The sequence below is a fragment of the Pteronotus mesoamericanus genome, unplaced genomic scaffold, assembly GCF_021234165.1.
Source record: "Pteronotus mesoamericanus isolate MK-2021 breed Mesoamerican mustached bat unplaced genomic scaffold, CSHL_Meso_final contig_20, whole genome shotgun sequence".
Classification (NCBI taxonomy): domain Eukaryota; kingdom Metazoa; phylum Chordata; class Mammalia; order Chiroptera; family Mormoopidae; genus Pteronotus; species Pteronotus mesoamericanus.
In genome coordinates this window covers 95,474,064-95,498,150 of record NW_026555085.1, presented here as the reverse complement: position 1 = coordinate 95,498,150, position 24,087 = coordinate 95,474,064, and the positions used below count along the sequence as shown (strand labels likewise).

At 40.7% G+C, this 24,087-nt stretch overlaps 1 protein-coding gene across 2 annotated transcripts in view; it reads right to left on the bottom strand.

The window, feature by feature from the left end:
• ESR1 (estrogen receptor 1) overlaps nt 1–24,087 on the bottom strand; it is a 236,558-nt gene that overhangs the window by 201,645 nt on the left and 10,826 nt on the right. The window contains exon 3 of one of the 2 annotated variants that reach the window (XM_054570126.1): nt 255–445. In XM_054570126.1, the coding sequence (XP_054426101.1) occupies nt 255–445 (191 nt within the window). Of the gene's footprint in view, nt 1–248; nt 446–24,087 lie in introns of both variants that reach the window. The other variant, XM_054570125.1, reaches the window with a different exon arrangement.

Here is a 24,087-nt window from a genome sequence, read left to right as displayed (position 1 = left end):
GAGACCCACTTGTTGAAATCCTCTGCCTGTAGAACTGAGTAAGGCCGTCTGGATCTTGCCAAGTGGACGAAGCATCAGAACTCTGCCACAACTGCCCTGAACTCCTGTCTCTTCTCCACATTTCTACCAAAGATACTAGTGGACTTACGGGGCTCCAGGGTTTTGTACAAGTGGCTGATCACATGCCTTCTTTCCTCTGTCGCTTCCCATTTTAGGATTAAAAATGCAATATGTCGTTTTCAACACACTATTACCTTGAATACTCCTCTTGAAGAAGGCCTTACAGCCCTCACAGGACCAGACTCCATAATGGTAGCCTGAGGCATAGTCATTGCACACTGCGCAGTAGCGCGTCTCCTTGGCAGACTCCATGGCCAGGCTGCCCTTGTCACCGGAGCTGGCCAATCTCTCTCTGCCACCCTGGCGCCGATTATCTGAATTTGGCCTGTAAAAAAAAAAAAATGAGGAAAAAAAAAAACAGTGAATGCATTAACATTAGAAAAGCAAAACATGTACTCTCTCCTCTAAGGTAGAAGAGGCTGGGGTGATGCAGCAGACCCACTTTATTCTGACATTTTGAAATAATGAATCATAATGTAAGCTAATCTTTCATTACCTCTTGCCGTCTGCCGCAGCAAAAGGTGTTTGCCTATTATATTAACCTTGAGGGGAAATTGTCTATTGCAAACTTGTTTAAAAAATGGACTGCCTACACCAGAATATACTATCCAGAAAATAAGAAAATGAAATTAGCTGGTTTCTAATAGACTTATTCATTTTTTTTTCAGGGATTCTCAATTAACTCTACACCATTAAATAGCAATGCTCACTCCAATTCTAGACCACACGAAGGAAACAGGGAACAAGGCATCCAACAGCAGGGACATCTGCAATGCCAATGAACTGATGCAAAACATAGAATGTATGTAGAAAGAGAAATCATATTTTACTGTTGTTGTTAGCAGGTAACCCTAGATATCAGTTTTTATAACTTGACTATTATTAGGGACATTAGTGAATGTTCAATATTCCCCTGTAAGGACATACAGAATGAAAAGAGCAGAACACATCAGCATTGAAAGTCTTCAAGGAAGTATATCCCAGAAAGGAAAGTGAGAATAAGCAGCCAGAGAGTTCTGAGAGAACTGAGGAAATGGAGAAGTAAAAAGTTTTTAAGGAAGTAGAAAACTTAAGAAGGAGAGAGTAATCAATAGTACCAAATGGGGCAGAAAAGTCCAAAAGAACAAGGAGATACGGTGACAAAAGATAAGGTGAGGTTGGATTTGGCAAAGTAAGAAGTTCAAGCAGAGTGTGGGCACAAGCGAAATTCCAATGAGTGGCCAAGCGGGTGGAATGTAAGAAAATGAACACAAGTAAAGGCTATTCCATTGAGAACCTGGATGAGAATGGGAAGAGGAAGAGAGATTGGTCACTAAAGAATATAGAGACAAATAAGGGATTTTAGCATGGCAGAGACCTGAGAAGGTCTTGTCTCCTGAAGGAAGGGACCAGTAGAGAGGAGATGGCTGAGGGTACACAGAGGGAAAAAGTAGAAAAGTTGGAATTAAAAATACAGGTAGAAGGAACAGCCTCAATGAAGACACCTTGAAGACTGGTAGGAAAAGGTAAGAGAAGTAGTAGATGAGACTAAGTGCATCCCTCATCTAACCAATATAGGAGCAGAATTGTATCAATCCAGGATTTGCTATGTGCAACCAAACAGAGGGCATAAGAGAATTGAGGGTATACATCCAGAACCCAGCACAGCACTTGGTATGTAGTTGGCACTCAGTAGATATTTAAGGAATGAATAGAGTGTTCAGGGTATATGGGAGGAAAAGAGAATGAGAGAAGTAGAAAGATGTTGAAAGGGTAGATGGAGTAAACTTTTCTATAGAAATTAAAAAAAAAAACAAACCCTAGAATGAGGTCAAGTGAATTAAAGATAGAGCTTCCAGGGTCTCTTGGTTAAGGAAGCTCATGCTTCCTGCTCCCAGCCCTCACCCAAACAACCAGACCACACTGACTTTCACTGATCCTCCCCTTCATAAGCCATGTCTTCCCTTTTAGTGCTAATTTTATAACCCTTCCCTGCCCTTCTCACTCATTAATATTGTCCACGATTTTGTGCCCATGGTTCTCAAACTACACTTGCCATAAAATTCACAAAATACCAGCTCCTTGGGTTGAGTGTGTCTGACTTTGTCATTTTTTTTCCATTCTAAATTGCTTAGCTTTTAGGTTGGCAGCCTTAAAGAGGGGTCCTTTATTTTTTAATACCCATAGAAAGCCTTGACTTGCCTTCTTCAAGTCTAGTTCACAGTCAGCTGCACATATCCTTCCATTTCAGCACCATGCTATCTGTCTCCTCCCTCCTCCCACCAACGCCAAATCTCTTCAGTTTGTTTACTAACTTGTATGCATAATTCAAGTCAATAGGAAGCAGCTGTGAATATTTAACTAGAGAAGCTTAGTGCTTTGGGGGTAGAGAGCACAGTTAGCAAGTATGACATTGACAGATCTATTGTGTTATAAATCTTATTAAGTATTGCAGCTCCAGTATACAGCTCAGCACCCAGCACATAGTATGTATTCAATATATTATTGTTGAATGAATGAATGAATGAGTGAATGAATGAATGAATGAATAGTATATTAATTGGCAAAATTTCCAAGATGTCAGATATCTTCCACCCAGTCCTGCATGATAAAATACTACATTTTCTAAAATTGTGGTTAAGATAATGTATGATTTATCATCTTTACCCTGAAAGTGTCTAGTTCAGTAACATTAAATACATTCACATTGGAGCACAACCAATTTCCAGAACTTTTCCATCTCACAAAACTGAAATTCTATACCCACTGAACAACTCATTTTCCTCATTTCCTCCTCCCCAAATCCCCTAGCAACCAACATTGTACTTTTTGTCTCTATGCATTTGACTACTCTAGATAGATACTCATGTAAATGGAATTACATAGTATCTGTCTTCTTGTAACTGGCCTATTTCACTTAACATAATGTCTTCAAGATTCTTCCGTGTTGTAATATGTGTCAGAATTTCCTTTCTTTTTTGAGGCTGAATAATATTCCAATGTATGCAGGTACCACATTTTGTTTGTCCATTTATCTGGCTATGGACTTGGGTTACTTCCATCTTTGGCTATTGTGATTAATGTTGTTATGAATGAATAAGCTGTACAGGGTGTATGGGGGAAAAGAGAGCAAGAGAAGTAGAAAGATGTGGAAAGGACAGATAGAGTAAAGGTTCCTATGAAATTTTTTAAAAATGAGAGTGAAATAAAGTGAATTAAATATGTGAGACCCAGTTTTCAATTCTCTGGATATATACCCAAAGGTAGAATTGCTATATTGTAAGATAAAGTCTTTTTAATTTTTTGAGAAACTGCCATAATTTTTCCATAACAGCTGCACTATCTGATTATTTCCAAGGGCTCCAATTTCTCTGCATCCTTTATTTTCTGTTTTATTTTTTAATAGTAGCCATCCTAATGGATGTGAGGTGATTACTGCAACTTCAGGTCACCTTTTGCATAAATTCCTCTTGTAGCAGCCAGTCCTAATCCCCACACACTCAGAATAATTTATCCCTGTTCTGAACTCGATAGCAGGCTTTTCTTCACTTTCTGCAACTTACCAGCCTACTCCTCTAGTTGTAGACTCTGCGTTGCTGTCAGCTAAGTTCCTTGTGCCTTATTCATCTTTGGAACCCCTGGTGTTTACAGCATAGTGCTTCACCCACAATAAGGTCTCAATAAATATTGATATAAAATAAATTAATCAATGGCTGAGCCAATAAAGTGATAATTGCACAATACAAGTGGAATAAGGAAATATTATTTTTTTAAAGTATTGGTGAAAGATGTAATAGAAAAGCCCTTTTTCCCTGGATCCAACAGCGATGTTTGTTGTCAGCAAAATGCCTTTCATCTACATTTTCTCTTGGAGATGGCCCTGGACTATAAAAACTCTACTGCAGACATAGGGCAAGAAACCAGAAGGCATCCAAAAAGAAAAGGGAGAAATTACACAAGCCATAATTCCTTTCCATTAAGACACTTTTTTATCCAACTTGGAAATTCAAGTACCTAAACTGTTAGTTATCACCGTAGCCTAGTCCTTCTCTAGGAAGACTCCCAAAGTAGGAATCCTGAAGATGGCTGTCATCTGGATCAATCTAAAAGGCAGGTGAGATATTATCATTGGTTGCATAGCCCTGTGGCATCTTGAAATGTGTTCCGGTCATCTGGAGTATCCATTAGGCCAAGCTAATTGGGCACAGCTGCCTCCCGCTAGAGAACTGTGTCCTCAGAGTACAGACTAGCTTGGCCTAATAATCTCTAATGGAGAGGAACAGAGTGGGAGGTGTCCACATCTGGACACAGACCAAACCACAAAGGTAAGTCAAGCACCAGCCTGTGGTTCGCTCAGTCCCTAGGGAGAAGCCTGTAGGATTTACCTCTTCCTGCTGCCTTCTACCTGACTTTGTCTCAGTGTACCCGTTATAGAACTGGCATTTCCTGCATCACATCTCTTTGTTAGAAAATCCTGTTAGGGCAATCTTTCTCTCACTCAGCCTTAGATGTCCTTTGGTTTCTCCTAATTTTTATAGGACCAAATTAACTACTTTTATTTACATGTTCTAAAGGTCTTCAGGTCCTGCCTTCCTAATAAGATGCTTCAGAAATCCTAACCGCATCATTACCCCTTTATTCTAAGTGAAGATTTAACTCATTCTTTAGCCATATTGCTATAATATCTCCCACTTTGCAAAATTCTTCTCATTTTCTCGCTGAATCGCCACCTAACTTTACAGGTTTTCATCCTGGGCACTTTCTTGTAAAACTCAGGTAAGAAGTTGACTAATTTACCAACCTGTGTAGTAAGAGATTAGATGTTCTTTAGCCTTACAGATACCTTTAAAGTTTCCCTCAAAAAAGAGCTAGAGCAGAAACTTAAGCAAGAAATGGAGAGATGTTTTGCATCAGCAACAACACATTGTCACTCTGAGGCACACAGGTAGCTAAGGAATGGTGTAACGGCAGGAAAAAAAAGATGACAGAGCTTGAATGATCAGACAACAAAAGACAACACCACTGCCCCTATGGAAACTGGAAACTCGACCAACTCGATTTAATTCCATTTTCATTACATCAATTGACTACTAAACATTTCCAAATGGATGCCCCACTGATATCACATCCTTAATATGATTAAGAGAGATGTCTGTAGGCATTCAAATTCAGTCCAGAGAGTGAAGTCTCTTGGACCAAGTAAAAGCAGACCATAATAAAAATTATTTTCCAGAGAGATTTTCATTAATCAAAGGAAAAGTCTGAAGCTCAATATAATCAAATACTGTTGTTTTTCCAACCACAAATCATAATACCAGCCTTCCAAAAGCATATTCCTCTGATTAGCCAAGAATTTTTTTTAATTTTAAGAGCCTTGGTTTCTAGAGAAAATATCTTTTGTGAAGCCAAATTAAAAGAACCAACAGATTTCTACACCTAGAAATATTGTGTAATTACTACCTAGTAGATAAAACTTCATGATGCTCCCTCACCAAATCCAGTCCTCAAAGTTATACGCACCCAGAGTTCCCTACGCCTTCTCTTCATGATACTTACCATAATGTCCAGTCCTATGTTTCAGTGACTACAGACAAATACATGCTCCCCCTAATAAACATTAATTCCATGAAGGCAGGGACCATGTCTCATTTGCTTTTAATTTTAACTGACACGCAATGGGTCCTTAATAAATATTTGCTAACTGATCCATCATAAAATTTAGTCAAAGGGGGAGAGGAAGCGGAAAGGGGCAAAGGGAAATGAATGGGAATGGAAAGAGATTTTGCTTTGGGTGGTAACAGCATGATACAGTTTGCAGATGATGTTCTGTTGAGCGGTGCATTCAAAACCTGTAAAGTTTTGTGAACCAGTCACCCCAATAAATTCAATTTAAAAAACCCCATGCCTATCTTTCTTTGCATCCCTCGGTTTCATCATTCTTGCCTGAGCAATCACTACTCCATGTCTGAATGACTAGAATACTCTCTTGCCTCTTGTCATTCCTCAAACTCATCTTACCAGCCACTGCCAAAAGAATTGTCATGGAATACAATGTTGGTCTTTCAATAACTTCTCATTGCCTTTATTTGTGGATCATTACCTTTTTGGGGAGAGATAGGAGGGGGAAGCATGGACCTGTTTGAGGATACACTGAAAACTCTGAAACTATCTTTCCTAGAAAACAGACATAAAATGCACTCTCAGACTTCTGCCTACAATTTGGGAGGAGTTCTAAAATTTGAGGAAAACTTCATTTTTTTTTTAAATCACCAATACAGAGATAATTAAGCCCAAATTCTTGAATTCCTTGCTCCAGCCAGTACTGGTCACTTTGTAGCTCCCTGAACAAAATTTTAACAAATCTACTTTTGAGAATTGCTCACACTATGCTCCCCACAAAATCACTGCCTCCCGTCATCTGTACATATCTCTTCGATCATAAAGCACCAGACTTCCGTTCCTCATCATCCATAGGCTTATTTTAAGTAATCAGCACCACTGGTTCAACTTTGAATCCTCACAGCACTTAAAGTCTCCACCACTGCTGACACTTAGTTACACGCTGGTTTCTATTTCACTGGCAACTGCTCATCCTGATCTCCTTTATAGTGTTTTCTGCCTCCACCAGATTCCTAAATAGCAGTGTTCCCCAGGGTCCTGCCCTCGGCCATCTGCCACCCTCAGCTGACATTTTCTCTTGGTGGGAAGCCCGGCCCTGTGTGCGGCCACACCCGACTGCCCTCCCACTCCCCTCCCCCCCGCTAAAATACCTCCCCCCCCAAAAAAACCCTCAAACTTCATGTGTGCCAGAATAAACTCAGTGTCTTTGCCCAAAAGCCTGTTTCCACTCCTGCATATCCATTTGGGTCCTTTGATCCACTGGAGACATGCGAGCATACCGTTCCCTCTGCCTAGAATGGCCCTCTTCACCCCTGAATAACTCCTGTTTATCCTCCAGTTTTCAGCTTAAACCTAATTTCCTCCAGGGAGCTTTGCCGACCTCCCCGAGCCACGTTAAATGAGTCCTGATCTCTCCCTATCATAGTGGAGGCCTTTTCACCCCCTGTGGGTTTGTGATTTATAATAAGAAATATCTACTTGGTCTTTGTCCCTGTTTCTTGCATGGAACTCCTAAGACCCTGGGAGTGTCCTAAGTTATGAGACAAAGGTGTGTCTTTTTTTATTAGTGAGGTGACTTTTAGACCGCAAGTAAGGATGGGGTCTGGTTGCCAGGGGAACCAACCAAGAATAGGAGGTTGGAACTTTCCTTCCCAAGCCCTGATTTCCAGGGAGGAAAAAGAGACCAGAGGTTGAATTAATCACTAATGGCCAATGATTTAATCAACCATCGTACCCACATAAAGCCTCCACAAAAACCCAACAGAAGAGGTCTTGCAGAGCTTACAGCAGGCTAAACACATGGAGAGCGGCCTGCCTGGCAAGGGCAGGGAAGCTCTGTACCACCACCACCTGCTTTTCCCTATGCGCCTCTTCCATCTGTCTGTTTTTGAGTTACATCCTTTTGTAATAAAATAACGATGTAGTAAGTAAATGGTCTTCTGAGTTCTGTGAGTCACTCTAGCAAATTAATCAGACCCAAGGGTGAGCTCATGGCAACCTCTGACTTATAGCCAGTCAGTCAGAAGCCCAGGCTTGTGATTGGCATCTGACGTGGAGGGCCGTCTTGCAGGACTGAGCCCTTAACCTGTGAAATCAGATGTTCTCTCCGGGTAGTATCCCAATTCAGTTCATTGCTTGGTGATCTGCTAGGCGCGCGCATGCACACACACATGCACACACACACACACACACACGCACACAAACACAGAGGGTCAGAGAGTCATACTCCCAGTTCAAAACCTTCAGCTGCTTCCTACCACATCCAGAATTAAAATCAAAGGCTCAGCGTGATCCAACCCCTGTCTGTCACTACGCCCTGAACTTCGCACACTCCTGACGTTTGCTGCTGCGCCATAAACCTGAGTACTTCGGCCTCGCAGCGACCTCCTCAACCTGCTTCCCCACTCCATGCAGGTTTCTCGCCTTCTCAAGAGCCTTTCCAAGCCTTTATAAAGTAGTCTCCCTATCACTTTTCCACCATCTTGTCCTGATTAGTTTTGTTACTTTCTTTCTTTATAGTGCTCACTGCTACCTGTCGCGGAACCACATTTTAATTATTTATTTTGTTGTGCATCTTCTCCACTGAAATGTTAGCTGCATTCCCCCAGCACCCTGAAGAAAGCCTGGCATAGAAGTAATGGGTGAATAAACAGGTGCATAAATAAATACACGATGCCATGTGCATTTTGGTTACACTCTTTCGAAATATCTGTCTTAACCCACACACCACAACTTCCACCAGGGCAGGCACTGCGGCCTCCCAGCTCCCTGCTTAGCAAGGTCAGACAGAAACAGTTAAAGGATTAATAAATATTCGTCACCTGAATGACTGTTCCAACATGGGGAGTCTCCTTGAAAATCTTTCCTACACCGCAAACCTGTCCTTCACTCTACGGCAAGAGCAAGATGGACCCCTATTTACAATCCTTCACATCTCCTCAACATCTGTGATAAAACTTCTTAATCTCCTCTGGATGGTAGACCTCAAGAAAATACCTTATTTATAGATATGCAGATTTTGCTTAAAGTCTTAAGGTATCCTTAGGCTTCCCTAAGTCCATGAATGGTCTCTCCAAAAGACTTCAGACTAAGACAACCCCAGCTTAGGGGAGAAATGCAGGCTCCTTAGCCTCAGCCACAGGGCCCCAGCCTCTGTCCCGTCTCCAGCCCAATCCCTCCCTATGATGGTTAATTTTATGGCCTTTCCTGGCCAAGCTAGCACATCCTTGGGCCTTTGCCCACACTATTTTCCATCACAGCCAAAAGACAAAAATCTCCTGAGTGGCAAAGCCCCCTTCCAAGGCAGCAGCCACTGACTTGGTGAATAGAATCAACAAGGCCTCTCAGAACATCAGATACGTAACTACTCTGGAATCCTCATCATCATCATATGTATTCACTGTGAGTCTCCAGAAAACAGATCTTAATATGGTCACCGTCGTTTCCCAGTTTCTAACACAGTACTGACAAATCCTTAGTATTCAAGAGCCAATTGTTAAATGAGTAAAATTATATGTTCCAGGTTGTATGTCATGCTTTCCCAACTAGGACGTAAACTTTTCAAGGGTATGGAAGCTATATTCTAAGTATTTTTTTATCACCCTCATATCACCTGGAATGGTACTTTGCACAAAGAGTGTGTCCAATGAATACTTCCTGGATAAACTGATCAATAACAAATTAAGAATGACTATGCAAGAGGCATAGCTGAACCTATTGCAATAAAAGAATTGTATCAAGATGAGAAGTCAACTGATGATTCCTGGGTAGGTACTAATGTACCATCCAATGTGAGTGTATTTTCTTTTGTACCTTTCTCTGCTTCAAATATCAATGTTTAAGTGGACATAAAGCTACAGGTGGTTCATGGCTATGACCAGAATTTACTTGTGTGTATTTCTACTCTTTATGCAATTTTGTATTTGGATTTTAATGTGATTTCTGTTTGTTTCCCATGGCAGTAAATAGACATTCCTAAAAAGAGTGGACAAGTTGACCTAAAATGGTGGAATCTAGGAGGGAAAAATCCTGAATCTCATTCTTAGAATAGTTCAAGTTAAATTATTCCTGCACCAGTTTGAAGCAACCTTGTAAACTATGTGATAGGTAGATACTGAGACAAGTTAAAAATTATTTTCTGAATGGAAAAAATAGCTCTTTCAGCTCTTTTGGAAATTAAAGACTCTACCTCCTTTATTGTCTTTATCTGAAAACTTTATCTCTTGCCTCATATTATCTATTCGGTTAGTATAACTTTTTTTAATCCTCACCCAAGGATATGTTTATTGATTTTAAAGAGAGGGGAATGGGGGAGGAGAGAAAGATCAACATAAGAGAGCAACATCGATCGGTTGCCTCTCATATGTGCCCTGATCAGCTATGAAATCTGCAACCTAGGTATGTGCCCTAACCCAGAATCAAATCCATGACACTTTGATATATGGGATGATGCTCCAACCAACTAAGCCATCCAATTGGGGCTCAGTGGATATATCTGTATTTGTATTTATTGTCTTCTACTTAATTAACAGAAGCAGACAGTGTTCTTCCCTAAGAGATGCAAAAGAAAACTTCTTCCAAAAAATGATGATATGTGTAGTCCAATACAGCACCATGAAATTATTTAGGGAGAGAGTTATAGCTGCTGTTTCTGCTTCTGCCAAAGTTCAAACCACAGCCATACCCTTACAGAAAACCCAGCATGAGCCTTGGTCTAACAAGATAAAAGGAGCTGAGGGAGTAGGCAAGCAAACTTTCACACTAAATTGATAGTTGTTGCAGGCACTATCTTAAAGGCTTTGTAAGTAATTAACTCATTTGACCCTCAAGATGACTCTAAGCAGTACTATTATTACTGCAGTTGTTCAAGAAGTGAGGTAACCAAGGCATAGAAAGATTCGGTAACTCACCAAAGTCACAGTCAGGCAGTTGGTGGCATCAAGGGCTCAGGCAGTCACGCCTCAAAACCTCAACTCTTATCGGAAAATGAAATCCTTGGAAACTCCACCCAAAGGCACCACAAGTCAAGGGCAGAATATGTCACATCTAGGAACAAAGTCATTACCTGAGACTTCATCCCTACACTCATGAACAGTAATCCCATCAGAAATTGCCTACAATTATTTATTACAAGGCCAATAATACCTTTTAGAGGGGAAAATTGTAATTCAATTTCTAGTGCAAAGGTTGAGAATGCTGTTTAGTTCCAGGAAAATGGACTTAATGAAGCTGACAGTCATATAGGAGAATGACTTGATGAAAGTTTGAATATTTCCTTAAAATATGATTGCAGAAAATATCTATTTTAACTCACAAACAAGGAGAAAATGATGTGTCATTAATGTTCATATACAAGAGATCTGAAATTCTTTATGCACAAAGAACATGATTGTTCACCATTCAAAACATAAGGCTCTCTGTAAAATGTCAAGAGGTTTTTCCACTCACTTAAGAAAACTATCTTCACCCCAAAATACAAGCAAGTACTGATTCTCTATACTAATGGGAAAGAAGACTAGGCTGGCATAAAGTTCCCTAAAAACACCATGGAATCACCATCTTTTTATCTTTTTATCAGTTACGAATGTGTAACCAGATGACCTGATTTGAGTTTCATCACCTCTCCTTTCTCTATAAACCCATCTGTTACAAGTGCTAATGGACAGGGAGGACAAGAAGCCCAAAGTGACATGCAAGAAACAAGGCATCAGCAACACAAAAGGGGCCAGTCAAGAGGGATCTGTGCTTTGACACCACACCTTCGTAAAACAAGTCTGATTTCCAGGCTAATTTCTGCAGAAAATATGACACTATATTAGGAGAATAAGAATTGACTCATATGCAGAAAGGATAAGAAATATATTCATTCAATCAACAGCATTGCATAAGCATCTGCTTACTACCGGTCAAGGAATGAGCATCCTAGGGCAGAAGACATGCAAAAGGAGGAAAAAGGAGGGGCACCTAGGAGCGGGAACAGAACAAAGAGAAGCGTAGCCTCTGCCCTAGAAAAACAGAACTCAAGGAGGAAGACTTGAACCTTTGGGAGAAAGCACTACAGGCTGAACTTCAAATTCCAGAACCAATCCTGCTCCAACCTGGGCCTCTGGTCTGTTTTTAAGTGCGATCCATAAATCATCTGATTTATGATCCTATCTGAGAGGTCAAGACAACATAAAAACTCCACACAAACACATCCCGATTCGCAAATGGAAATTTTTACTTCCGAAAAGTATGTGGGAACCTGTACGTCATTAGTAATCACACGGCTGAAAGCGTAATGAGCTTCCAGGCGACATAAGGGCGGCAGGGTGCTGTGGCGGAAAGTTCTAAACTGAATCAGAACTCCTGGGCTCTCGACAAAAAGCTGCCAATCACATCTGCATGGTTTACGTGAGTCACCAGAATGCCGGGTCTCCATTCCTTCTCTGTAAAATGATGTCTCAACTCTGCCTCCTAAACTCCTTTCCAGCTCCGTGAATGTGTGACCGTGTTCTTGTCCCATCCCTCCCACTAACAATAGCGTCCGTTGCCGCTAGAATTTCATCAATGGGTCTCGTGAGTGCACAGCCTGCTTTTAAAAATTCTTTCCCAGGAGTAACAAAATGCATAAAAGATGAGTTGGGGAGACGTGGTGTTTACTCTATTGCATTTAAGTCTGCTCAGCACGCCCTCCCAGAACTGATTAGCCATAACAAGCACCCATTCCATCAGAGGGAGCTGTCAGGGATGGCCCTTATGCTTCTAATTGCTACAATGGCTTTCCCTCAGAAATGTCACTCCTCTAATATGAGGCATGAGAAAACCTGGGGAAAAAAAAAACTAAACTAAAGGGAAGGAAGATGACAAATGGAGAGACAAAGAAAAGAGGAAAAGTATATCTGTGTGTTTGGCATTTCCTTAGTTTGCTGAACTCTGTCAACAAGGATGGAGGTGGGAACTGGGATAAAAGAAAATACAGCTGAGATATCAAAAGCAATGTAAGCATAATTCATGTACCGTGGCAGTGCCCGGGCAGCATGCAGGGCTGGACAGAGTTCCAGAGCAAGTGAGCAATTCTGGAATAGGAGGCAAATTTAGATAAACAGTTTTTAAAAAAAATTTTTTTTTTGCAAAGAACAACTTCATCCATGATAAGGCCAAATTTTTAAACATAATCAATGACCAGAAATATTAACACTTCTAAGTAAGAACTAAGGGCTCATTCCCATGTGGAAGTTAAAACAAACCTTCAGGATTAGTCCTATTTTCTTATGAAACCTACAGGAAGCAAGCTCAAAAGCAAGCTATTCTTTGGCTGCTGACGCAACAAAGAAAAAAGCCTTACTTCTAAGAAGACACCACAGATCACTCTGTGGTGTAGAAATGATGAGGCAGATTGTGTCACCTGGGACACATGGCATACTTATAGAACTACTCACTAAATGGATCTCATGGTGAGACGACTGGGTGGGTGCGTAATGCCCCCTGACAGGGACAACGAGTCCAAATCACGCAGGGAGTTCGGGAGCTTTGACATGTTATTATTATCTCTTTGACTTAGGGTAACTATGCAAAGTACGCTCTGGAGCACCTCAACTACTTTCTCCAAACTCATCTCCTGCTGCTCCTGCACCCACCTTCTAGGTACTTTGGACTCCAGCAACCAAGTAGGTGCCCTTCCCATGTCTGCCATGCCTCCTCTCCCCTTCTGCCGTTGCTCAAAGTCATTTCCTGCCGACCGTGCCGCAGCCCAGTGCCTGTGGGCCTAAAGAAATCCTAACAGCACGCGGACTCGACTTCTCCACGTTGCTACCTCTACACCTTGTACCACCTCTGCGCACCTCCACCCCCTTCACACTGTATTGCAATTAATGGTTACCCAGGTTTCATGCCTGTTAGACTGTGGAATCCTCGTGAGCAACATACAATGTACCAGAGGCAGCCAATAAATCTTTGGAACTTACTTAAATAGAATTCCATTCAGTTGAGTTATATGGAACTAGCTCCGTAAAACTACCTTGAGAGGTTAGTACCTCAGTCCTGCCATGTGCCCAACTGCCTGCCCAAATTTCCCACAGACAAGAAGAGATAAGAGAGCAAAAGAAATGTCAAGTTTGGATAAGTCACTCCCAGTTTGCCAGAATTTTCTAAACCACCATCTAAGGAACTCTAGAGTAAGCTACTTAACAAGTAAGTAACTGTATGCTACTTCGTTTCACTTGAAAATAGAAATAACATTTTATTTAACTGAAGAATTGATGGCATTGAATAATATTTATGAAAAAAAAACAAAAATCCTGAAGCCAGATGCTAATGTTCATCTTTAAAAGATATTTTGAAGTGCACATATAGGAATCTTCCAAAAAATATATGAGACTGAAAAGGATTTTTCTTGTCATCCGATCCTTGACTCCTCCCTCACATGCTATCAATATATCACAACTGTGAGGAAATCCATCGCTCCACCTTCCAAGCACCTATCAATTCAAGTTCTTGCTATTTGAAAAAATAACCTTGACTTGTAAAATATGATCCTGACAATGTAGTTGTGTTTTTAAAGCAAGCTCCATTCCTTAGAAGTGAGCACGGGAATATTTACAGATAAAATAACCACTGTCAAAGCTGTGTGATAAGTACACGAAGGGTTGCCATACCATTTCGCGGTTATAAAGATTGGAAAACCTGGACAATAAGAAGTCGGATCGGGTCATTCCTCTCTTCAAAACCCTCGGCCGGGTCCCCAGCTTATTCGGAGGGAAAGCCGGGGCCCCGACAGGGCCGGCAGAGGCCCTGCAGCTCTGACCCTCCGCTCCTCCCCGCACTCACCTCCAGCGTCAGCCTCGCCCCGTCGCGCGGGCCGCCCTGCCTGTCGCGCCAGCCACGCTCCTGCCTCGGGGCCTTTGCACCGCAGTGACCTCGGCCTGAAGTTCTTTCCACTGGGATGTCCTCAGGGTGCCCTTCCCTCCCCCGTTTCAAATATGGGCTTAAAGGTCACCTGCTCAATGGGGCTTTTACCAATTTGTCTGATTTGTTCACGGATCTATTCCCAGTGCCTAAAACAGTGCCTGGAGTAGGAAAGCTGGCCGATAAATATTTGTTGAATGAATGAATGAATGAATGAATGAATGAATGAATGAACGAACGAACGAAGGAACGAACGAACAGGGCCAGTCATCCAGTCAACCCCTAGGTGGAGGTTTTACAACATCAACAGTAGTGAGGTAAGAGCACGTCAACAGGCTGCACTGGTCTCAAAACCAGACCGCCAAACACTGATTTCAATTGTTTCTTAGACTAACGGTCCATTGTGATGCCCAGGAAGTCAGCAGTTTTCTGAAGTCTCAGTCTCAAGTACCCAGGACACCTACCAGGTCCCGGGTTGACATCAACCGACATCAACTACCTGATCAGCTTGCGGGACGGACGCCCTAGCCTGCGGCCACCCACACCCTCCAAAACATGGTGACACTCTTGAACAGCACATCCAGGGACTGCAGACAGCTCCGCAGAGGCCGGCCCCATCCGTCTCCTCGGTGGCCCTCACACAGAGTTCGGACTACTGACACCTCAAGCACGCGGCTAAGAAGAGGATCAGGGCCGGGGTCATGGGGTCGCAGCAATTCTCCAGAATGACTTGGCTCTACAAGTCGAGCTGGGATTGGTTCATTTGCACAATCAAAAAAAAGGTTGTAAATTAGAGGTAGATTACAAGGGAAATTATCTAGTGTTTTTTTTTAAGTTATCTAATATTGAAAGTGAAATTAATAAAAACTGTAAAATGAAAACACACAAACAGAAACACCTGCCTTGTTACTCTTTGGAAACATCAGTGTCTCAGGCCTCCCTGCAGAGACTGGCATGTTCTAGCCTCTGCGTGTGCACAGCAGTGTCTCATTTCTGGACAGCAACCTCCAGAGCTTCCTCCAGTTTCTACACAGTATCTTCTGATGGTTTTGCCCACACAGTAGAGTCAGAAGCAACCTGAAATCTCTGGGGATACGGGCTCAGATTCTCCATCTCTATCCCACTTAGTCTGTCTTCCTACAAGAATTGGCCTTGGTATTTATAACTTTTTATATTTAGCTCTGAAGTACTCTTCCTGATTGTTCTGCTACAGTTCTTCAAGGTATAAGCATGCTATGAAGCCAAAAGGACTCAGCTAAACCAATCTCTGATTCACTACCTTCCCCTCCCGAGTGCTCTGCTCAAAGCTGGCTCACATCTAGTCCAGGTAAAATCACTCAGCTATCAGCGATTGGCCTCAGCTGTCACCCACTAAAGCAATAACTTTCCTACATGGCTCAGGACCCTGGAGAACACACTTCTAGTCTTGCTCCAACTCTTCCTTCCACTGTGCTTTGGAGCACGTCTCGAAGTTCTTCTCTTTCCTTGGGTTAGGACTGAGTAAAAGGAACTATTTCAGAGGACTTAGGAATTCTCACTCACACTCCATTTGCCATGGTCTCATCTGAAAGACTTCAGAGAATTTCCCCCCAGAAATCCCTTACACATGGATAGGTACCTGGCCCGTCCATACTCAGAAGATTAGATCATTTCCTTCTATCACTGAGTTCTGGGTATCTCCTTGTTCACACCTTGATTTCTTTACAAACCCCCTGTATCTGTACAATGGAGATCCCCATGACTCACGCCATCTCTACAAGCCCTTTTGCAGCCATGCATCCAGGCCCCTCAAGTCGCACGCGGTCTCCCAACCCTTATGGCCAAGCTCAAGTTCTCCTGCTGCCAAGTCAGCTGCTCCAATGTGCTGCAAACTAGAGGTGTGGGGTGGGGGTGGGGGGAGGGCGGGAGTACACATCTGTTTAATGTTTTATCTAAATAGGAGTTGTACTTTTTTCTAAGTATTTTATATTTTTGGAAGCATTTTAGGTAATAATTTTTCCAAACTACTATTTTCTGAAATCCAGTAATGCTGCCAAAATAAGAGAATTCCCCCAAAATGAACAAGAACTGTGTGATTTCTATAGCACTCACTATAACACTCACAAATAAAAGTCACCTAATTAGCAGTTCCAAGGACAAGGTGTCTTTTGACTAGATCTTACTCCTTAATTTTCTCCTCATGTAGAATTGTAATACTGTAATATTCCACTGTAATATTTTCCCTTGTACTTCAGTTATCTATCTTTTCAGGGGATAGATACATAGCTGGTCATTTTGTGTTTACTTTCAACCTAGATCCTGAATTGTAATCAATAATGATGACAAAAATAAGTGTGCAGGTTCTACATGAGCCTGCTTCCTCTCCTGTTAGGAAAAGAAGGGCAGGTGTTGGTGTACCAGAAGGGAATTCCAGAAAAGATAACTTTCAGGCTTTAAAAATAAAAACAGTAAAAAAAAAAAAAAAAACCTATAAAAAAAGAAACATGGTCAACAGCGATGCAACATGGCTGGGGCTGCCAGATTTGACCAATAAAAATGCAAGATGACCATTTAAATTGAATTTCAGATAAAGGACAAGGAATCTTTCAATATATCATCACATGGGATATGTGTAGACTGAAACAATGTTTTGGCATTTCTCTGAAATTCAAGTTTACCTTGGGCATCCTATATTTTATTTGGCAATCTGAACTATGATGCTTTGAAAAGAAGGCTCAGAGATCCATGAGTCCAGCAGAAATTACAGAGTTGAGTTCAGGACAGTGGGAAAGGTTAATGATCACAAGCTTAACCATGTTTTTCTCATCAAGAGACAAAAGTCTATTTGGGACAAAATTAGGCAATTTTGAAGGTGTATTAGCCCTTGAGCCTAGGAGATATCACATTAAATTAATGTTCACCATTTACTAAAATTACCGAGGAATTTAAAGACTAACCTACCTTCCAGCTCACACAGTTTAGGTCATGGATAAGTACTGTCTAACACAGCACCAGGAGGCGTGAGGCTTTAATTGACCTTTCTCCCTTTCGGACTGCTGGCTGCAGTCCTCCTTCATGTAAATCCAATTAGAAACTTTTAGCCTAAATTTTGAGGGGATTAAAATGATCATCTTCCAAGGAGAAATAGTGACTTAGAAAAAGCAGCCACTGACCTAATCATCCTTTTTTTTCTTTAACACCAATGCCTACAAACTGCCACCTTAATGCAGAATGCAGGACAAAAGCCTCTCAAAACAATAATACGACAATATTACTGACTGTATTTTGTATGCTGTACTTTACCCCCCGATGACTATTATAACTATGCATGGTGCCAGGTGGGTGCTGGAAATATCAGGGGGACACTTTGTAAAGCATATGATTGTCCAACCGCTATACTGTCCACCTGAAACTAATACAAAATAATATTGAGTGTAAACTGTAGTTGAAAAAATTTAAAATTGAATAAATAAATAAAGTGATGGCAAGAGAAAATAAAATCATTACAACAGTTCTGTTTCCAGCTTCTTAGTGGAAGTCATATTGCTGCGAAGATATTGATATTGTCGCAACCAGAAGAAAATACATTTTGGTCTACAAATTGTCACAAAAGAGAAAATAAGTGGGAAGGGCAACCTCAAGAAGTCTATACTAACCTCTGGCACCTCAAATTGTTTTTCTTTCACATATATAAAAGTCATAGGATGTTAATAAAAGCATATTTAATTTCTACATGTTCTCTTTACAGTGCTGTGAATTACAAGATCATTAATATCTCCTTTAATTTTTTCTTTTTTATTGTATTTTTTCCATTACCACTTATCCCTCTGATACCTTCTCCCCCTGCAATGAATATCTCCTTTTAATTGTTATTTTAATATTTTGACAATTCTAACAGCTCTTTAACTCATTAGAAAAATTGAAAGTGAAAAAAATGCTATAGTTTTGTTTAATTTTAAATCTTATCCTGATAAATATAAATTTATACAGAATAAATAGTGTCAAATCAACTTGGTTTAGTACAGTTATAACCCACCAGCCATGCTCTTTTTTAACACATTTATCAGGAACATTAATTATATTTATGACATATGGTTCCATCAATTGCCATTCTTATTAAACTTACATTTCATTTCCTGGAACAATATTAAACTACAAGAGGAAAAGTTTAATAGTAAACAGTATGTAACCAGCAAAATTAGCTTCAAAGAAGACACATGTTTTTCAACTTAAGGACCATGTTACTAAAGTTTTTCTATTATAACCTGGCTGCAGATTGAATTATTTTTTAAAATTTTGCCAATACTAAAGTGATATATCTCTTATGAAATAATGCAAGTTCCATTTTCACATTGGGAATTGTGGAATACAAGTAGCACCTAACCACTTTAGAAATCTGAAAGGAGTCCAGAGAAGTCTCAAGAGGAATCTGGTAGAGTAATTCCTAACCTTTAAGGCCTTGGAAACAAACAAACAAACAAACCAAAAAAAAGCAAAACAAGAAAGGAAATCTTCAATCACAAATAAGACATAGTTATTAGAACTGAGAAGAAATAATCTAAATGAAAGTAGTATAGAAAATAAGTTTCCCCTAGACCCTTAAAACTGAAGTGGCCAACCAAGGTTAAAAAAAAAATCACACAGACCCTATACCAAGTAAACGGATGGCCTGTCTAGACAGGCAGGGCTGGTGTGTTTGCTTTATCTATCACTATAACTTTGCACTGATCATCATCAGGCATTCCTTCATTCTACTTTGCCCGAGTTTCAGGTCTCCACTCCAGAACTACGACCATGGACATACAGCACCGCCTATGTGTACTCAGTGAACAGAAGCTGGTCACGCCCCCATCTGTTAAGTTCTCAGTACTGCGCGGGAGGCCAGCAAGTTCTAGCCCCCCATCTGCCTGCACTAGCTTGGAAACCATGAGAAAGTCACTTCACGTCTCAAGACTTCAACTGCTTCATTTGGAGAATGCAGAGATCAGAGCACATCATGCCTAAGGTCTCTCCTAGATTTAGAATACTGTGATTTTTATGATTTTATCTGCATGTAAAAAAGGATCAAACCAAAGGAACACTATAATTCTGTCCAGATTTAAAATTCTTGGGTGGGTTTCACATGCATAAGGTTGCTATCAAGGAGTCTTTGTAAAATTTTATTTAATGGCTCCTTCTGATATTAGAAGGGAAAACATCCCCTACTTAATGGAAAATTGTTTAAACATGTTTTTAGCAAGCATCATAAAAATAGCTACTTTCCATAAAACTAAAAGAAGTAGCCTCAGGACATAGTCTAAGATTAAATCATCATCCCAACTGGCTCTCATCAATAGTAAATCAACAATTGCTAGTGAGTATGTGGAGAAAAAAAAACTCTTGTGTACTGCTGGTGGGAACGCAGACTGGTGCAGCTGCTGTGGAAAAGAGTGTGGAGGCTTCCTAAGAAAATTAAAAATCAAACTGCCTGAGGACCCAGTGATTCCACTTTTGGGCATACATATATCTGAAGAAACCCAAATCATTCATTCGCAAGAATATATGCAACTATGTTCACTGCAGTGTTATTTCCAGTAGCCAAGATATGGAAGCAATCATCAATAGACAAGTGGGTAAAAAAAACTGTAGCACTGGAATATTACTCAGCCATGAAAAACGATGAAATAGTACCATTTGCAAGGGCATGGATAGACCTGGTGGGTATTATGCTAAGTGAAATAAGTCAGCCAGAGAAAGACAAGTACCATATTAATTCACTTATGTGTGGAATCTAAATAACAATATAAATGAACAACAAAACAGAAGCAGACTCAGATACAGAGAACAGAATGATGATTGTCAGAGAGGACTGGGTTTGAGGGACTCAGTGAAAAAGGTAAAGGGATTAAAAAACACAGGTTGGTAGTTATAAAATAGTCCCGGGACGGAAAGCACAACATAGGGAATATAGTCAATAATATTTGAATAACTATGGATGGTGCCAGGTAATGGAAATATCAGGGGAGCACTTTGTAAAGCATATGATTATCTAACCGCTATGCTGTACACCTGCAACAAATAGAAAATAATATTAAATGTAAACTGTAATTTTTAAAAATCAGTTAAAAATCATAACTCATTGTCACAAGTAAATATAAAGATATCACAAGGAATAACACAACAAATGCTGACTGATGTAAGACATCCCATCAACTTTTCTGAATGATACAGCGGGTAAAACAAGCTCCAGAGTCCAACTGCTAGACGTAGAATCCTGAGTCCTTCATTGTTGTCCATATGACCTTGGACAAGTCACTTCTCCTCTCTGAGTCCTAGTTTCTTCACCCATAAAATGAGAATAATAACAATACCAGCCTCTTACTGTTGGTGTAAGGATTGAACAAGATCATCATTGTTCAGTGCACCATGCTCAGAAAATACTAGCAATTGGTATTATTAAAGTTGTTTCTCTGAGAATAAAAAAAAGTTGTTTCACTAAGAATAAAATTATATTCTTAACAATTTGTCCCTATCTTGCTAATTCAAAAATGTGGCTATATAAATTACTAAACATTTATTCTATCCAAAGAACTGAGCTGGAACTATAGAGAGTACCAGGGATTAAGATCCAGCATCTCTTCACATCATTACTTGCCCTTCTTTGCCTGGACAAATCCTTCCTCCTTGAAATATTTTTGGACCTCGGGATCCTAGATGGGGCCCTCCGTCTGACTCAGTGACCCTCCTTTGTGTCCCCACGGGTTCCTTCTTAATCACAATTCTTTTTTTAATTATTTATTATTTTTAAAGAGAGAGAGAGCAAGAAACAGAGGGAGAAAAACATCGATATGGGAGAAAAACATTGATTGGCCTCTCATATGCACCCTGATCAAATCTGCCACCCAGGCATGTGCCCTGACCAGTAATCAAACTGGCAACCTTTTGCTTTGTGGGATGACACCAAATCAATTGAGCCACACAAGTCATGGCTTTATCACAATTCTTACTCCACTATTCATTAATGGTCTATACACTGGTCATATACATTGGGCATCTTCCTCACTACACTATGAGTGACTTCAAAAATCAATGAAGTGCTTAATCTCTGTATCTATAATATAAGTCAGGACAGGAGTCAGTAGAACTTGCTGAGTGAATGTATGCATTAATTAACAAATTCTATTTAATTACTCCTATTTTGAATATTCATAGAATCTATTAAACAGACAGGGAAGACAAATCTACCTTCAACCAGAATGAAGGGCACTCTACAGTGATTTCTGTTGTGGAGATGGCATTTGAGCTGAGCCTTGACTTCTGGGCAGAGTCAGCCTAACAGAGTGGAGATGGGACAAGAAGGAAGAAATGGCCCATGTAAGAGATGGCGATGACTAAAGAGCAGAGGTGGGAAAATGCCGTTTAAAAGTGGACGTGGACAACAGTGTGGGGTTTGCGCAAGAGGGGGTATAGAGAGGGTAAATGATAATGGGGGAACACAATAAATAAATAAATAAACAAACAAACAATAAGGTTCGAACAGGGGCATCAGGGACTCACAGGAGTAGGAGGGCTTTGAATGCCACCCCACAGGCTCTGCATGCGTTCTGTGACCCATGAGAAGCCATGACAGTCTTCTTTGGAAAGCGGAGGAAGGACCAGCTCAAAACATACACTTCGGTATGTCAAGTACACTCTGCGAGGAAACTGAAAAATTAGCGTCTGAAAGCTCAAAAGCTGACAAACCAGTCAGGAACTTACTATAGCAATTACAGAGAGCTGGCCATGTGTAGGAAGGGAGAGAACAGCAGGAGAGATATTTGAGGAGAAACTTCTTGTCTGTGTTTTTAAAATGTGCTAGAAAACGACTGATCGTGCATCTCTGTGAACTACAGTGTCCAATGTGAAAACGCTAGAACCTGTGAATGCATCTACAAATTTCCTGATACCTCTGCCAGCCACCTCCTCATGTCTCACACAGACTTTTAGAAAGAGGGCTGGATTCCGTATTGAAAAGCAATTTTGGTTTCATCGATTACAAGTGGTGAACATCAAAAACAAAGAACCAAAGGGCCCTGGCGGGTGAGTTGACAGTCCCTCACTGGGTGGGGCCTGGAACCTGAATTTCAAGTCACGTGAGCGTTGGAGGAGATCTGTTTTCACTTTTTACCCACAAGTGGCTTTTATACGTGTTTCTAAGACTTGCTTCAAAGACTTGCTTTGAGCTGCTGATTCTGAGCAGAGTCACAGGAGGAAGAACGCAGCCTTGAGAACGGGGCAATGTGGGAAAACTTCCCCAAACTGGGCCCTGGGCTCGCATGCCAAGGCGGAGCACTTGCGTGTCTGCCTCCCTTATCAATCAATGAGTCTTCTAAAATGCAACGTGGGGCAGGGGCGTTAATAATAGCACACATTCTATTTGCGGAAAGAATTGTACAGATACTTCATGATGCAGAGAAGCACCCGAGAAACGTTTTAATGAAAACCTCCACGTGAATGATTTCAAGGGGCTTTCCAAACACACAGCTGGAAATTCTGTACAATCAATCAAGCGTACTAATATTTAGGATTTTAAAGTTTCATTAACAATCATAGAGTCTGATATGTGACAAGTATCTGAAAAACTAAAAGAAAGAGAACCATAGTGGGGAGTAAGTTTCAAGGGCTTCAATTGCCTTTAATTATCTAAGCATGTTAAACAAAACCGAGATCATGCAAACTAATTGGCCTAGGTGTGCATTTGCATCCATGTTTCAGGTTGTCTCCCAATTTCATCTTCATATCCTATGGCAAAGTCTGCAGCCTTACATTCTTCTATAATTTGTCTTCTTTGTATCTAGTCAATATTCATTGGAACTGCCGACTTCAAATCTTATTTTGAAAGATGAGGAATAGAAATCAATGTCATTGTCATTTTTCTCCTCAGTGCTCCTTTTACCCTCTGCTTCTGATACCCAAGAGGCTCAGCAAAAGAAAGACTTGGAGTCAGACAGGCCCGGATTTGAATATTCCTCCTCAGGGTCAGAGCACAGCAAAACCCTGAGCCCCTGCTCAGACCTCTCCAAACTGCACAACCTCATCTTTAAAAATAAGATATGTAGTTGGCAGGAGATTAAATGTGATCACATTTATTAGTTGTTTTTTTTTAAATTTTTCTTCCCTCACTATCCACATAGCTTGCTTCTTCACTTTCTTCCACTTTGTGTTCAACAGTTACATTGAATGTAATCACATTTAAAAAAAATACTGTCAGACTGCAAAGAAGTAGACTACACAGGGAAAAAAAAAAAAAGCCCAGAGAATTTTTTGGTTTTTTTGTTTTGTTTAAATTGCTTATTCCCACTTCAACCCAGAGCAAGGGTCAGAACCATTCCACTGTGGCCCTGGTCCCCATAGTTTTTTAATCATCAGGTTGATTGTGAAATCATCTTGGATGCTCATGTGCAGCCAAGGTTAAAATTCATTGCTGTAGATGCGCTGTAAATGTTAGCTTTCGTTCTTCATCCTTCCCCGGCGCCTTTCTCCCAA